This window comes from Mirounga angustirostris, unplaced genomic scaffold (assembly GCF_029215605.1).
Source record: "Mirounga angustirostris isolate CCGP_5_RB_7025 unplaced genomic scaffold, mMirAng1.0.hap1 SCAF_7, whole genome shotgun sequence".
NCBI lineage: Eukaryota > Metazoa > Chordata > Mammalia > Carnivora > Phocidae > Mirounga > Mirounga angustirostris.
The window spans coordinates 34,322,614-34,336,405 of NW_026991715.1; the positions used below are offsets into that span (position 1 = coordinate 34,322,614).

Below are 13,792 nucleotides of genomic sequence, written 5' to 3' on the forward strand. Positions count from 1 at the left end.
TTGAAGTTACCGCTTCTTTAGTGCTTGATAACCACATCAAGTATTCTCAAGAGACCCCTTGGATCGCCTGTATATCTTGCTGTTTCTATTTACCACTAACAACAACAACAACAAAAATCACCTAATATTAGTGAAATGAATGAAACTACTCTTAATGAAACATACACTAGTGAGAGATAATATTAAGTAAATTATTCAGTGGGACAAAAATGTTTTCCTGTCTTAACAGTCTACAATACATTTGAATTATCTGGGAGAGCCCTTAACCCTATCTTCTGCACCTTGAGGATAACAGAATGAGAAATTTTATCTCAGGTCAGGAACTAGAACCCATTAGAAGAGGGGACAATTAGGAGAAATCCCTAGGAGGATTAGGAAGAAACAGGAGCTGTGCAGTCCATGGCGGTTTCTCAGGATACCCGCCTCCTTGCCCTCTTACCGGCACTGCCTTCTTTTCTTTCTGTTTGGATCCCTCCTCCCCAACCCATTTTTCCTGCCATAATCTCTTCTTCCTCTGTCTTGCCTCTTCCTGGCATTACTTTACTGCTCTTTTACCAACCTGAACCTTGGATTAAACCTAGCTCAGGTAAGAACTTAATTACTTTAAAAATATACGAGGGATTTGGAGGGAGGCAGCATGGGTACAGTGGAATAAGACAAGCCTAAATTCTGTTTTCGTTTCTTTTCGCTTGAAGCTCTATGACCTTAGGCAAGTCCTTTTTCATTTCTGGGCTTCACTTTCCTCATCTGAAAATAAAACTGAACATAAATGAACTCAAAAGAGTCTACTAGTGCTAACACAGATTTTCTCCTTTTTCTTGTGAATGAGAATATACGGGATGGGAATACTGGAAGCCAATAGAATGTTTACATTCCTGAGGTTTGAGAGCCCCTACCATTGGTTCTCACATGGAATCAGAAGCTGCTGTTGTGTGGGACAGTACTGATTTTGAGATTTTAATAGAGGCAGAAGAAAATTTTGCACATTCATAGTGAGACCTCACGTCATTAAGAAACATCCTGTTGAGGCATAGATTAAACCCCATGAGAATAACAGCTCTTTCAAGGAATAAAACTATATCAACGAGGTTTCTGGACCCACTTATTTCAAGTAGTAGTGTAATAAAATTCCACCACCAATAAAATTATTGATGTTTTAAGACCCTTTAAACCTATTGTGGCTACAGTGTGCTGACTTGCCCTTTTATAGGCCAGTCTGCTTCCTTCAGTCCCTGCTCTCAAAGGGGAAATCCCATCACCTCAGCTAACCAGACCGAAGAAGAGAGTTGGACAGCCAATGGTGGCCTCTCCTAACCAGAGGTAAGAAATCTCAGGACTTGGAACTGTAATTTTCATCTCTTCTTGTAGGTTCTGGCCAAATCCTCCTCCCATCCTCAAGGTTAGCCCATGAGGGGACTGTCCTCAGTTTGAGGTGTCTTGTAGAAGGGGAAAGGCTAGTCATATTATAGTTTCAAGCCAAACAAAAAGGAGTAGTTAGTATACTTGATTCTATCCTACTGTTCAAGACCTTTGGACCCCATTGTAAACCCAGGAAGTGGCAAATAAGCCTGTAGAAAAACAGCTTCTGAACATCTTGTTCCCTAGCCCTAGATCGCTTCTACCAAGAAGTGTCATTGGTTATGACATCTTCCCAGTGGATCCTGTCCTGGGGTGAGGGGCTCTGATAACACTGTATTTTCTATTCATCCTTAAAGACTTGTCACCATTTGCCATCAGGCAGATTCTTCACCTCTACTCTATTCTGTAGCAAATGAGTGAGAGAAAGATGATTTTAAGTATCCAGAACTTACGTGTATTAAGACCACTTCCAATCTAAGACCTAATTTGGAAAACAGGATCATGAATCTCACCACCAGACTGCCAATCTGTTTCGATTACTTTCACCTCCTGTTTTATCTTCATGCTATTGGTAAAAGTCCAAGTAGCTTGTCTGGTAGCAAAGACCTGATATTCCCTTAAAGGCTTAATCATATCTCTGGGGTTGGAGCCTGGGCATAGGTCTTTTTCTTTTCTTTCTCTTTTTTTCTTTTTTGTGTGCTTGTCTGTTTTAAGCTCCCATATTCTAATGGGTAATCTGTGTTGAGCCTCTGATTTAAACTCTCGGTCCCTCATCCAGATTGCATGCATGATGTATCTGGCTTTCTAAGGCCAACAGCCTATCTCTAGTTCCCCAGCCCTTAGCGCACACAGCACCTCAAGAAAAGTTTTATAGTAGTAGTAGTATTTATTTTTAAAAAAAGGCCACAGTATTATAGTAGTATAATATATAGTATATAGTAGTAACTACTGCTGTCATTTTGTAGTAGAAATTAACAGAAAGGTGACCTCACTTCCACAGGGATCCTTCTTGAAAACTTTTGACACTTCTCAGTCTCTTTTGGTGAATCCTCTTCCTCCACTACCTCTTAAATAAATGTTGATGTGCTCAGGCCTCTTCGTAGGCTATATCTTCTGTCCAGGTGATCTCATCCCTTACTCTTGGATTTCACTCCACCCAGATCTGAAGCACTAGCCCATATTTCTCCCCCTGAGCTTCAGACCTATGTATCTAGCTGCTTACTGTGCTGTTCCATCTCAGCATTCCACAGATACTATACATTCCCCAATATAAGATATGCTTCTCTTGTTTTCCCTGTTATATTAGGGAGTACTACTATGACCAAGACTTTTTTTTTTTTTTTCCCTCTACCAAGACTTTCAAGTCAGAAGACTGGAAATTATCCTAGCTTAGTTCCCTCTCTCTCACCCCACCCTTCATCAGTCACCTTCTCTTTCCCCTTCTGTGTATGGGGATCCTGACCACTTCTCTCCATCCTCATAGCCACTGCCCTTTGGTCCACCCCATTTCACTATGCTAGAATCTTCACCTTCAGTCTCACTGTCCTCCATCTTATTCCTCACTCCCCCCAACCAAACTTACCTCAAAAACGGAGTTGTGATAGACAGCTCCCCACAATCTGCTCCCAAGCCTTACCCTCCAGCACTGTCAGGACCCTTCTTCTAGGTATACACCACTTTGTAAGAGGTTCAGAAACATTTGGAACAATAAAATATAAATATCCTTGTTACTCTAAGGACCTGCAGACCTAAGGGACTGCATCATCTGGGATCTTATGAAAAACTTAGAATCTCAGGTCCCACCCTAAACTTACCATATCAAAATCCTCATTTACAAGACCTCCAGGTGATTTATGTGCACATTGAAATTTGAGAAGCACTGAGTTATAAAACAATTTTTAATGAGTGGAGAAATCAGAGCTATGGGAAAATCTGATGAAGTCAGAACTGAAGTAACATTAATACTGTTAAATGCATGAAGTCTGGTGGTCTGCACTTAATGGGGGTGGGTAGTAATACTGATTCTGAGGAAATCGGAAGACAACTTGATCAAATCAAGATTTCTAGTATATGTAGGTACTGGGCTTAATACTTTCTCTTCCACCACCCCTCTCCTGCCTCCTTTCATATCACAGTGCCTACATCAAAAAATGCCCTAAGGCCAGACTCTGATCTTCCTTTCCAGGGGGCTAAAGATCAAGCCCTCTTCACCACCTTCCTTAGTTTCCTGAGGTTAGTTAGCTGTGGCAGCAAGATCAAAGAGCAGGCCTCTCTTATCCCCCAACATCTATTCATTATTCGGTCCAGGTATCACTTCTTCCAAAAAGGCCACCCTCCCTCCCTGACCTTCCCCTTCCTGCTGTGCACCAGGCCATAGGGCCACTTTTTACCCTGTACTGTAATTGATTAATGGGAGGCAGTCCCCAGCTGTGCTGATTCCAGGCTTTGGAATCAGATACTCTCAGGTCTGAATCCCAGCTCCCCCTCCTACAAGATAAGACTTTGAGCCAGTGACTTAACCTCTCTGGGCTTTCCTTTCCTCACCTGTAAAATGTGGCTAATAATAGTACTTTACTGTCCACAACCGTTGAGAGAAATGGGTGAATTAACACATGGCAGTAATGTGCGCCCTACCTCACGGAGCCCCGGCGCCTGGTTTAAACAGTAAATAGCTGAGCGGCTGCAGCGCTCAGAGTCAGGCTGGCCAGTGTTGAGCTAGGAGGACCTGGAGGCCTGTGCGGGGCGCGGGACTCCTTTCACCCTTCGACTAGTCGGGCTTGCCCCCTCGCGAGTAAGGCGGGGCCGTCGGATTGAGTGACGGCTAGTGGCCCGCCCCGGGCGTGACGTCGTCCTGGTGTTGTTGCTGCGGCTGCACGTGGTCCACTGAGTCGCTTTCAGAGTTAGCTGCTCTCGGCGTCCTGGGCACCAGCCGCTTGCCTTCCTGCTCGTCCCGCTCGCTATGTCTACATCCACGAGCTGCCCGATTCCCGGGGGCAGGGACCGGCTGCCCGACTGCTACAGCACCACGCCGGGGGGCACGCTATACGCCACGACCCCGGGAGGTCAGCGGACCGGGCTGGGGGTGCGCGGGCATTGGGCAGGCCAGCGCGTGCGTCCTGCCGCGGGGCGGGAGTGGGGAGGTGCAGGTCTTGGATTCTGTCCGCAGGCCCTTTTGCAGGTTGTAGCTTTTGCAGGGGGTGGGGGATGTTTGAAACTGAAGCCCAGTTCCCTGAAACCTCAAAGTAATGCACGACGGCTTAAAGCCTAGCTTCCGGGTGACTGTGAGCTGAAATCCTCGCTGTGGCCTGGTTCTGGATGCCTTGGTCACCGGCCCCTCCCGACTTTGCCGCCTGGGATTAGGAGCGGAAGCCCCAGCAGTGCGTGGCCTCAGCAGGAAGCACCAGGTCTTACAAAGCGGCTAGAGCAGGACTCAGGCAGTTGGAGCCAGGAGCTTTGGGTATCTGCGGCTGGCTGGCTGGCTGGCTGGCGGCTGTTTGGTTGGGCTGATTGCCTGGGATCTTGAGCTGCTGGGCTCCCGACCCTGGGTTTCCTGCCACGTGGAGCAGAGGGGAGGGGCAAGAACAGGGTAGGGCCCTTTGAGGACAGAACTGGGGCCAAGTTTCTGTAGGGTGGGGCTGAGCCTGATAGGACTTGGGAGGGGTCAGTATAAGAACAGTCTGTCCCTGTGTTTCGCGGGGAAAGCCCCTGTCCAAAGGAACACAATTTCTCCCTGCAGGATATCAGGATCCAGGGGGCAGCGGGGGTGAAACTCCTCTTTACATCTGCTACTTGGCTTCCTGAGCTCATTGCCTGAAGGACTAACGTCTCCCACCCCCAACCAAAGTAGGGAAGTCCCAGAGCCAGCAGAGCCAGATGAGAACAGTCCGAAGTACCTGAGTTCTCCAAGTTTTGTGCTCCTAGAACTGAGACCTGAAGCTTCCCTAAACCAGAAGCGCCTGCCTGGAGCAGCTGGGATGCCCCCCCTTGCTTTATGGCACTTAGCCACATCTTGGTTGGACCTGGAAGTCTTTAAGAGCTCTGAAGGCTCGTCAGCTGAGGTCCCAGCTGGGCTGCAGAGCAGCAGCCCTTTAATACATGAGGAAGTGTGAGTCCCAGGTCCCTAACAGGCCTGTGTGTGACACTCCCTTACAGCTCTGTACCCAGGCTCCAGCCTCTTAACTGGTCCCTACCCCTTGACAGGCACCAGGATCATCTACGACCGAAAGTTCCTGCTGGAGTGCAAGAACTCACCCATTGCTCGGACGCCCCCCTGCTGCCTCCCTCAGATTCCCGGGGTCACAACTCCTCCAACAGCCCCACCCTCCAAGCTGGAGGAGCTGAAGGAGCAGAAGGAGACAGAGGAAGAGATACCCGGTAAGGAAAGCAGGGCCTAAAATTAAATGCTTTGAGTCCAAATGCCCCTGTTAAGTAGAGTGGGGGTTTAATGCTGAGAGAGTTTTCTGCACTGATGCTAAGCTTTCTGAGCTTGTGGCCCAGCCCAGCAACCAGTCCTCCTGCCTTCTCTTTCTCCAGATGACGCACAATTTGAAATGGACATCTAATCCAGTGCAGATGATCCTGTGTGGAATTAGAGGAATCCCTCATACCGCGCTGCTGCCATCACCTCTTCCTGGTGTATTCCAGACACCAGGTGGCCTCATATAATCTGGAAGGGAGTGACTTGTTGGTTTTGGGCCTCCCTTAGTTCTGAGGCAGCTAGACCAGGGATAGGAGTGGGCAACTTGCCAAGCCCTTAGCTCTACTTTCCCTTTGGTCTGTAGGTACTCCTCCCAACCCCCAGCCCTCCACCATCAGGGGCTGAGGCTGGGACTGAGGGGTGGAGTTATGTCACTGTCTGATCGCTTAGTAAAAATTCAAAGAATGCTTTGACTCCGGTGTTCTCAACACTGACCTTCCTATCTCAGCCACACAGCCAAGGGCCCCAGCAGATCTGGTTAGGATCAGAGGTCCCAGGTCCCTTCCCAGCTGTCATTGGGCTGCAGTTAGAGCCTAAGCCAGGCTATGGGGGCAGGCTGCAGGAGCCACCAAACCATAAACAGCAGTAGCCTGACCCCTGCCAAGGGCCATTCCAGCCTTTCCAGGAAGCAGCCTTCCTGGAATTGGGCCTCTCCGGCAGTCCCTCCCTGTCTACTCCAAAGCAGGAAAAAAGAGGCACTGCCTTAGAGTTTAACTTTCTCCACTCTCTCCCCATGCCTTTTCTGCCTTCCACCTATAAGTATCATCCCCTATTCCAACACTGAAAACCTATATTCTCCCCTCTCCGTTTGATTTGAATCTCTCTGGCCCCTTCCACCTGGCTCTCTTGTCCTCAGAGGGTTAGAAGAGACTTTAGGGCCAAAAATGAGGTAGCAGCTCTTTTGGTGAGTCAGACAGTCATGATCCTACCCCTAACTGCCCCCAGCCCCCCAAAAAGTCATGATCCTATATCTCAGCAATCTAGTCTTTTTCTCCTTCAATTTACACCACTATGTTTAATCTCTATAGCACTGTGTATTTCAAAGGTGACAGTGCTAACAGGGCGGTCTCCTTTTCTTGAGGGAAAAATCTCCCCTGCTATTTAAACCTCTGTTCTTATGCTGAAACGAAATTATCCAAAAATAGAGCTACTCAGCCCAGCAAGGAATGTGTGTTTCCGTCTATTTGGGGGGGAAGTGGCAGGCAGTAATTGGTCATGCCTAGCAAAGCCATTCATGATGAAAGGAAGAAGAGAGGTTTGTAGGGTACACAGGGAGCAAGGCAGTCAAGGACACCACAAGCAACTAGTTTGGCACAAGGAAGGCTTCTCTCTCCTACCCAGGGCCCACTATTAAGATGTTTTTATTGAAATGATATGTTATGGGTAACAGGTGACTTCCCTGTGGCCCAGGTGGCTGACACCTCTTCCCCCAGAGATGGGTAGATCAGGCGAAGGATCCCAAGGAGGCAGACAGTCTCCCAAATGGTAAGAGGGAGCCAGGTGAGAGAAGGCCAAGGCATAGGAAATGGTGTGAGTCGGGATCCCACGGGATTATGGAACCTCTTGGACGCCTGGTACCGTCTGGTTCTCCTCAGCTGTGGCTGTAGATTTCTCTTCATTGGACTGTTCCTCTGAAGACAGATTCCTCTTTTCTGCAATTAATCTTTTAACTCCCACCATCCACTGACTGACCTCAGTCACATGGTCAACCATGAGTGAGCGGTGGATGTCATCTGCTGCATCCCACTGGTGACTTGAAAGCTCTGAGGAAAGAGAGGAGGTAAACAAGCAGCTTGGGGCAAAAGACCTAGCTCTCAGTCCTCTGATCCCAGCCAGCCAGAATCTCGGCATCTCTTCCAGCTGAACCATCCATGACAAGTTGAGGGAGCTAGGCTAGACAAAGGACCTACCCATACCTTGCACCAGCAGGGCCATCCTCTTCTTCACAGGCACTGACAGCTTCCCTCCAGCCCACTGTTCCCGCAGCAGACCCAGGCGGCGGCTGATGTCATCACATACTTGCTTCTGAGAGACAGAAGCCCCCCCCAAGTCAGTGCTGCTAGCCCAACAGGAGCAGGGGAAAGGCAACACCAAATAGGAAGTGGACCTGCTTTCTCTGGCCCAGAGAAACACTTAAGAGTTCTGGGTAGAGGCCCCACTGAGAATCTGACAAAACTTATGGATCTCCTCCCAAGAAAAATGCATATATGGCTAGAATTTTACAATTTCCAGAGTTTCTCAGATCCTCGGAAACTCATTCTGGAGTGCTACTTTACAAGTAAAAAAACGAAGGACCGCAGTCCTTTTATCCCCCCACTGGTGTGCCAGGGCTTATTACCTTTGTGTGGCCACGGCAGTCCTCCAGTGCCTCTTCCAAAGGTTTGAGCACATCTTCCAGAAGAGTTTCAGATTCGATGACTGGGAAATTGGTTGGCCCCACACTGGAGGCAGGATGACTTCCCACAGGTGGGGGCCTGGAAGCCTTATTTGAAGGAGGTGGAGGCCCCACTGGGGGAGGCCCAGGAGAAGTCTGTGAGGTGGGGACTGAAAAGGTAAAGTGGGATCAAGCAAACATGGCTAAAACAGGTAAAAAGCTCAATTCTAACTTCATCCCTTCTAGAAGGCTACTCTCTGGGACAACTCGTTCACTCAAAAATGTATATTTATGAAGTCTCTACCATGTGCCAGACAATGTGCAAGGCACGAGAGACAGAGTAGTAAACCAGATGGATTAGGTTCCTGACCTCAGAGCAGAAATCCTAGGGAAAGAAAACACACACACACACACACACACACACAAGAAAATTACCAAATTATGTTGCATGCTACAAAGAAAACGTGATGTAATAAAGAGGAATAGTAGGGGCGCCTGGGTGTGTGGCTCAGTTAAGCCTTGGACTCTTGATTTCGGCTTAAGTCATGATCTCATGGTTGTGAGATGGAGCCCCGAGTCAGGCTCCTTGCTCAGCATGGAGGCAGCTTGCTTGAGATTCTCTCTTCCTTTCCCTCTGTCCCTCCCCCCACTCATGCACACTCTAGCGCTGCTGTCTCTCAAAATAAATAAAATCTTTTCAAAAGGGGGGTATAGTACAAGGAACCACCCAGACTGAGTGTTCAAGGAAGGCCTTCTGAGGTGACTTCTAAGTTTATCCTTGCTTACCCACTACGTGGCATTTGGCAGGTTACCCTTAACCCCTGAGCTTGGGTTCCTTTTTTATAAAATGGGGATATCATGGTAGTAGCACTTACTTCACAGGATTGCAGTGATGATTAAGTAAGAATATAGGTGCAACTGCTAGATTACTGTGTAACAAAAAGTGTTCACAAAGTTAATAGCTAATGGATGAGGTAGCTGCAGCCACAAAGAATCATGTACTGGGCAGAGGTAAGGGCAGTGCCTAAGAGCCGGGTAAGTCCTGACTTGTTCAAGTTCCACAAACCAGCCCTGCATGGCTGGAAATTATTAACACTGAAGAAAGCAGTATTAGCTATCTCTGGAGAAGCAAGCAGGAGTCCAGACTGTATAGGGCTTTGGAGGCGTTTGTGGTCTTGAGCCTAATGTTAATGGTAAGCCACTGCAGGTTTATAAAAGCAGAGGATGATATAACTAGACTTGTTTTTTAAGACATTCACTCGGTATGGTCTGTGAAAAATAGATGAGAATAGGTCAAGAATGGTGGCATGGACAACAGCTGGGAAGTTAATGGAGTAGTCCAGGAAGGAGAATCCTGGCATGGACTAGAGAGCAGATGAGGGGAAATGGAGTGGTCTGAGATTTATTTAGGAGGAGGGAGCAACAGGACTTTGTGGATTGGGAGAGAGGAGTCAAGGATGACTCTCGGTTTTTGCCTGTAGTAATGGGATGGTCGAAAGCACTATGGAAAAAAAGAGAAGAGAAAAGTCAATTGACTTCTAGGCATCAACACTGACATGGATGATTAATTTATCTTATAGGCTGGCCTCAGTTTCTTAAGCTTCTCGTCTCCAATGATGATTTTTCCTACCCTTCCTCAGCCTCTCACTCCTCTCTGCCTTGTTCTCAATAACACTGTGCCATCTCCAAAACCTGACCACCTCTCCTATCCTTCCAGCCCAATCAATCAGATTTCATGCATTAAAATCACTCCCTTATAAGGGCGCCTGGGTGGCTCAGTTGGTTAAGCGACTGCCTTCGGCTCAGGTCATGATCCCAGAGTCCTGGGATCGAGTCCCACATCAGGCTCCCGGCTCAGCGGGGAGCCTGCTTCTCCCTCTGACCCCCTCCCCTCTCATGCTGTTTCTCTCTCGCTCGCTCTCTAATGAATAAATAAATAAAATCTTAAAAAAAAAAAAATCACTCCCTTATAGACACTCTTCCCTCACTTTATCCCCTCCCACTGTCCCACTTTCCTGGTAAACCCAACTTGCCCGCACTTGTTAGGAGGAAAAACAGAACCATGCTGTTGAGTTACACTTGAAATTCATGGGTACAGATATTAAAAGGTATCCAACACTATCTGGAGTTCCTATCCTTTGCCTCACTTTTCCATTCTTCAGAACTCTTCCCATATTTTCTCCCTGAATTTTTCTATCTTCTCCCCCTACTTTTCCTTTCCCTGCATTCTACATCCAACACTAACTCATATTTCACTGAGAAAAGGGAGGTCATTAAACAGGAACTTTCTCCTCTCACCCCCAGTTCTACTAATCTGCCTGTACCTGTGGCCACTTTCCTTCCTCTGATAGATGAAAGTTTCCTGCTCCTATCAGAGGCCATCTTTCCAGCTATACTAATGCCAGCCTCTTGTCTTCTCTAGGTTTCTCTCCTGCAGTTATCCTGTTTTCCTGCCCCACCAGTTCTCCCACTAGAGAATCATCCCATCAGCATACAAACATGCTCTAGTGTTTACCATCTCAAAAACAGAAATCCTCCCTTATCTCACATTCCATCCTTAGGCACGGCCTCATTTCTCTCTGTCTCACAGCAGAATTTCTTGAATGAGCTATAGTCTATAGTTAGTCTCTCTACTTCTTTTTACATTCTCTCCTCAGCCCATCCAGCTGGGTTTCCACTCTCATCACAAACTGCTTCTGTGGTAACCAGTGTCTTAATTTAGTTTGACAAATCCCATGGTCCCTTTTCTCGATCTGTCCTGACCTCTCAGCATCATCCATCATGGTTGAGTCAAAATTTTACTGACTAAATTTTACTTTTCTTCTTGCTACTTTAGCTATTTCTCAAGCCCCTTTAGTAATTCCTTTTCTACTCAACCTTGAAATGCTAGAGAGCCTTGGGGCTCCATCTTGGACCCTCTTTAGGCCTCTATCCACACATTCTTTTTAAGTAACCTCATTCGAGCCCACACCAAACACCATCCATACCATCATGACTCATTTCTGTAATTCTGGCCTAGACCTCTCCCTATAGTAGCAGCCCAAATTTAACACGTCCAAGACGAAGCTTACTTTTCCCCTCCCCCCAAACCTTTATTGCCCCCCATCCCCTGGTTTCCCATATCTATGAACAATATCAGCCAGTACCTCAAGCGAAAAGTTTAAGTTATATTGATTCTTCTTTCTCTCACCTAAATCTATTCCTACTGACTTCCTCAGTAACATATGCCATATCTATCCAATTCCTGCTACTGCTATACTCTCACTCTTGTCCAAATCGTTAGATCTTGCCCATGTTACCGAAATAGCCTCTTAATTTGCCTTTCCACATCTTCGCTAAAATCTGTTTTCCATACAGCAGGCACAGTGACCTTTTTTAAGATGTACATCAGTCAGTGTTTCTCAGGCTGGGGAGATTTTGCCCCCAGGGGCAAATGTCTGGAGGTGCTTTTGGCTGTCACAACTGAGTGAATGCTACTGGCCTCCAGTGGGTAGAAACCAGGAATGCTACAAACATCCTACAAAGTACAGGACAGTCCCTCACAACAAAGAATTATCTGGCCCAAAATGTCAGTCGTGCCAAGGTTAAGAGACCCTGGTTTGTGGGGCACTTGGGTGGCTCAGTCATTTAAGCATCGAATCTTGATTTTGGTTCATGTCATGATCTCAGGGTCGTGAGACTGAGCCCCGCATCAGCCTCTCCCTGCTTGGGACTCTCTCGCTCCCTCTGCCCCTCCCCCACTCACCCTTTCTTTTAAAAAAATAATAATTTAAAAACCCTGGTTTGTGTCATTTCTCTGCAGTGCTGAGTGTGGATAACATAGGGGTGTTGAAAGAGCTAAATCTGAGCCCCTTTTGGGGGGCCATAGCTCCAGCTGTTCGCACAGGACATGCTCAGAAGTAAAGGTGTCCCTCCCTCTACTTTAAACTTCTCAGTGGCTTCCAACTTTACCCAGACAAAAATACAAACTCCTTATCCTGGTTTATAAAACCCACTATGATCTGGCCCCTGCCTACTTCTCAGATTTTAATTTCTCTACCTAAGACACTATGCTCTAGCCATTAGGTATTCCCTCAGTCTCTGAATTTGCCAAACTTGTTCTCAGGGTCTTTGCACCGTTTCCAGCATGTGGAATGCTCTCACACCTGATCTTTGCTTGGCTAGATCTTAACCATTCAGCTTAAACTTAGCTCCTCAGCCACCTAACTTAGTTACAAAGTCACTCTTGCATTACCCTGTTTCTTCTGCAGAGCCCTTACCACTACTTAATTTGTCTATCTCCAAAGCTAAAGTGTAGCCTAGCTTTGGAGATAGACATGAAAACAGAAACCTTTTTTGTCTTGTTCACTGCTGTCTAGCTTGTCCTCAAGCAGTGTCTGGCTCAGAGATGCTCAGTAGATAACACTGGATGAATGAATGAATGAACACATTAAGTCTGGATGCTTATCATAGAACCAAGTGAAGATGTAGCACAAGACAAATGAATATATCGCTATGGTATTCAAGTTGGAAATAAAATGTGGAAACAATTTGAGAATAAAAACTGTATTTAAAAAAACAGCATAGGTCTGGATGAGCTCACCTACAGTGAAAGCAAAGAGAGATTCTATTGAAACTTACCATTTACTGACATAAATGTCAGTAGAGAAGGAGCCCTGAAAAGGGCCTGCCCTGTGCCCCTTTATGGAGCTCAACCTCTCAGACCTCAGAGGGGCACAAAAAGGGCCCTCGGGCCGAGTTTATCCCTGGCACCGCCCTCTCGGCCGGTCTCCGCGCACAGGGCCCCCACGCACCTCCGGGGGAGCCATCCTGGGGAGCGGCGACCCTCTTGGTGAGCGGCGTGCGCTTGGGTCCCCCAGCCAGTGCCTGCAGCCCGTAGGAGAACTGCGGCGGGTCGTTCCAGCCACGCTCCTTGTTGCCTGCGGAAGTGAGGGGACATGTGAAGCGAGCCCCGGAGAGACGACGGCCCCACCCCTCCCCGTGCAGTAGCTGCCTTCAGCTTGGGCAGGGGGACGACCCGGCGCCCCTAGGCCGCCGGCCGCGCTCACCCGGCTTCACGTACAGCTCCGCCATCGCCACTTCCGCAAGGCAGGCAGCACAGCGCGTCACTTCCGGGGCGGCCGTACACCCGAGCGGGTCGGGGCCGCCCCCAGGCCGGCCGGCGGCCAGGAGCCCTCCGCGTTGAAAGGCTGTTCAGAAATGCCGGGAGCCACTGTGGGAACGCTGCCCCAGCTCCCTAAGGTACTCGAAATCCCCAGCTAATGAAACACCGCGGCCCTGATCACAAGGCACTGAAGGGGCCTGTTTTCCAAGAGGCGGCGCTCTAGGAGCCCTAATCCCCCGTAGGCTCAAACTCTTGTCACAGTTGCTCTCAGGAGTAAGTCTTAACCACCAGAAACTCCTGCCTCACAAATGTCCGTGTGTGATCTAACCAGCTGGAATTCTAGAACCTCACCTCTGTCTACTGCCCTGCACATTTATACTCCCTAGGCTCAGTAACTAGTACTCACTTTCCTTCAGTACTTAGGTCAGGTTAAGTATCTTACTGGAGCCTCCACAACGCTGAGATTTCCTAGTTGTAC

The 13,792-nt window shown here is 47.9% G+C and overlaps 3 protein-coding genes across 3 annotated transcripts in view; 2 read left to right on the forward strand and 1 right to left on the reverse strand.

Moving 5' to 3' along the window:
• The window catches only part of ANKHD1 (ankyrin repeat and KH domain containing 1), a 126,212-nt gene extending 124,892 nt beyond the window's left edge, over positions 1–1,320 (forward strand). The window contains exon 36 of the mRNA XM_064595991.1: positions 1,211–1,320. The gene's annotated coding sequence lies outside the window, so the exon portion shown is untranslated. The remainder of the gene's footprint in view (positions 1–1,210) is intronic.
• A 2,874-nt stretch (positions 1,321–4,194) lies between these two features.
• On the forward strand, positions 4,195–6,249 carry EIF4EBP3 (eukaryotic translation initiation factor 4E binding protein 3). The gene is made up of 3 exons (XM_045893855.2): positions 4,195–4,421; positions 5,560–5,733; positions 5,893–6,249. The coding sequence occupies exons 1-3, from the start codon at positions 4,319–4,321 to the stop codon at positions 5,919–5,921; spliced, it is 306 nt and encodes a 101-aa protein (XP_045749811.1). The 5' UTR covers positions 4,195–4,318; the 3' UTR covers positions 5,922–6,249.
• Positions 6,250–7,180: 931 nt separating this feature from the next.
• Positions 7,181–13,728, reverse strand: SRA1 (steroid receptor RNA activator 1). The gene is made up of 5 exons (XM_045893831.3): positions 13,259–13,728; positions 13,004–13,129; positions 8,175–8,380; positions 7,753–7,861; positions 7,181–7,599 (listed from the first exon to the last, which is right to left on the reverse strand). Exons 1-5 carry the CDS (start codon positions 13,281–13,283, stop codon positions 7,388–7,390), a joined length of 678 nt encoding a protein of 225 aa, XP_045749787.1. The 5' UTR covers positions 13,284–13,728; the 3' UTR covers positions 7,181–7,387.
• Between the last annotated feature and the right edge of the window lie 64 nt (positions 13,729–13,792).

Excerpts from the sequence above, each read along its gene's own strand:
- SRA1 (XM_045893831.3), bottom strand. The coding sequence starts at position 13,283 with ATGGCGGAGCTGTACGTGAAGCCGG. Across the intron at positions 13,130-13,258 it reads GGAGCTGTACGTGAAGCCGG|GCAACAAGGAGCGTGGCTGG; the intron begins GTGAGCGCGGCC and ends TCACTTCCGCAG. Across the intron at positions 7,862-8,174 it reads ACTGCCGTGGCCACACAAAG|AAGCAAGTATGTGATGACAT; the intron begins GTAATAAGCCCT and ends TCTGTCTCTCAG.
- EIF4EBP3 (XM_045893855.2), top strand. The coding sequence starts at position 4,319 with ATGTCTACATCCACGAGCTGCCCGATTCCCGGGGGCAGGGACCGGCTG. Across the intron at positions 4,422-5,559 it reads ATACGCCACGACCCCGGGAG|GCACCAGGATCATCTACGAC; the intron begins GTCAGCGGACCG and ends ACCCCTTGACAG. Across the intron at positions 5,734-5,892 it reads GACAGAGGAAGAGATACCCG|ATGACGCACAATTTGAAATG; the intron begins GTAAGGAAAGCA and ends CTCTTTCTCCAG.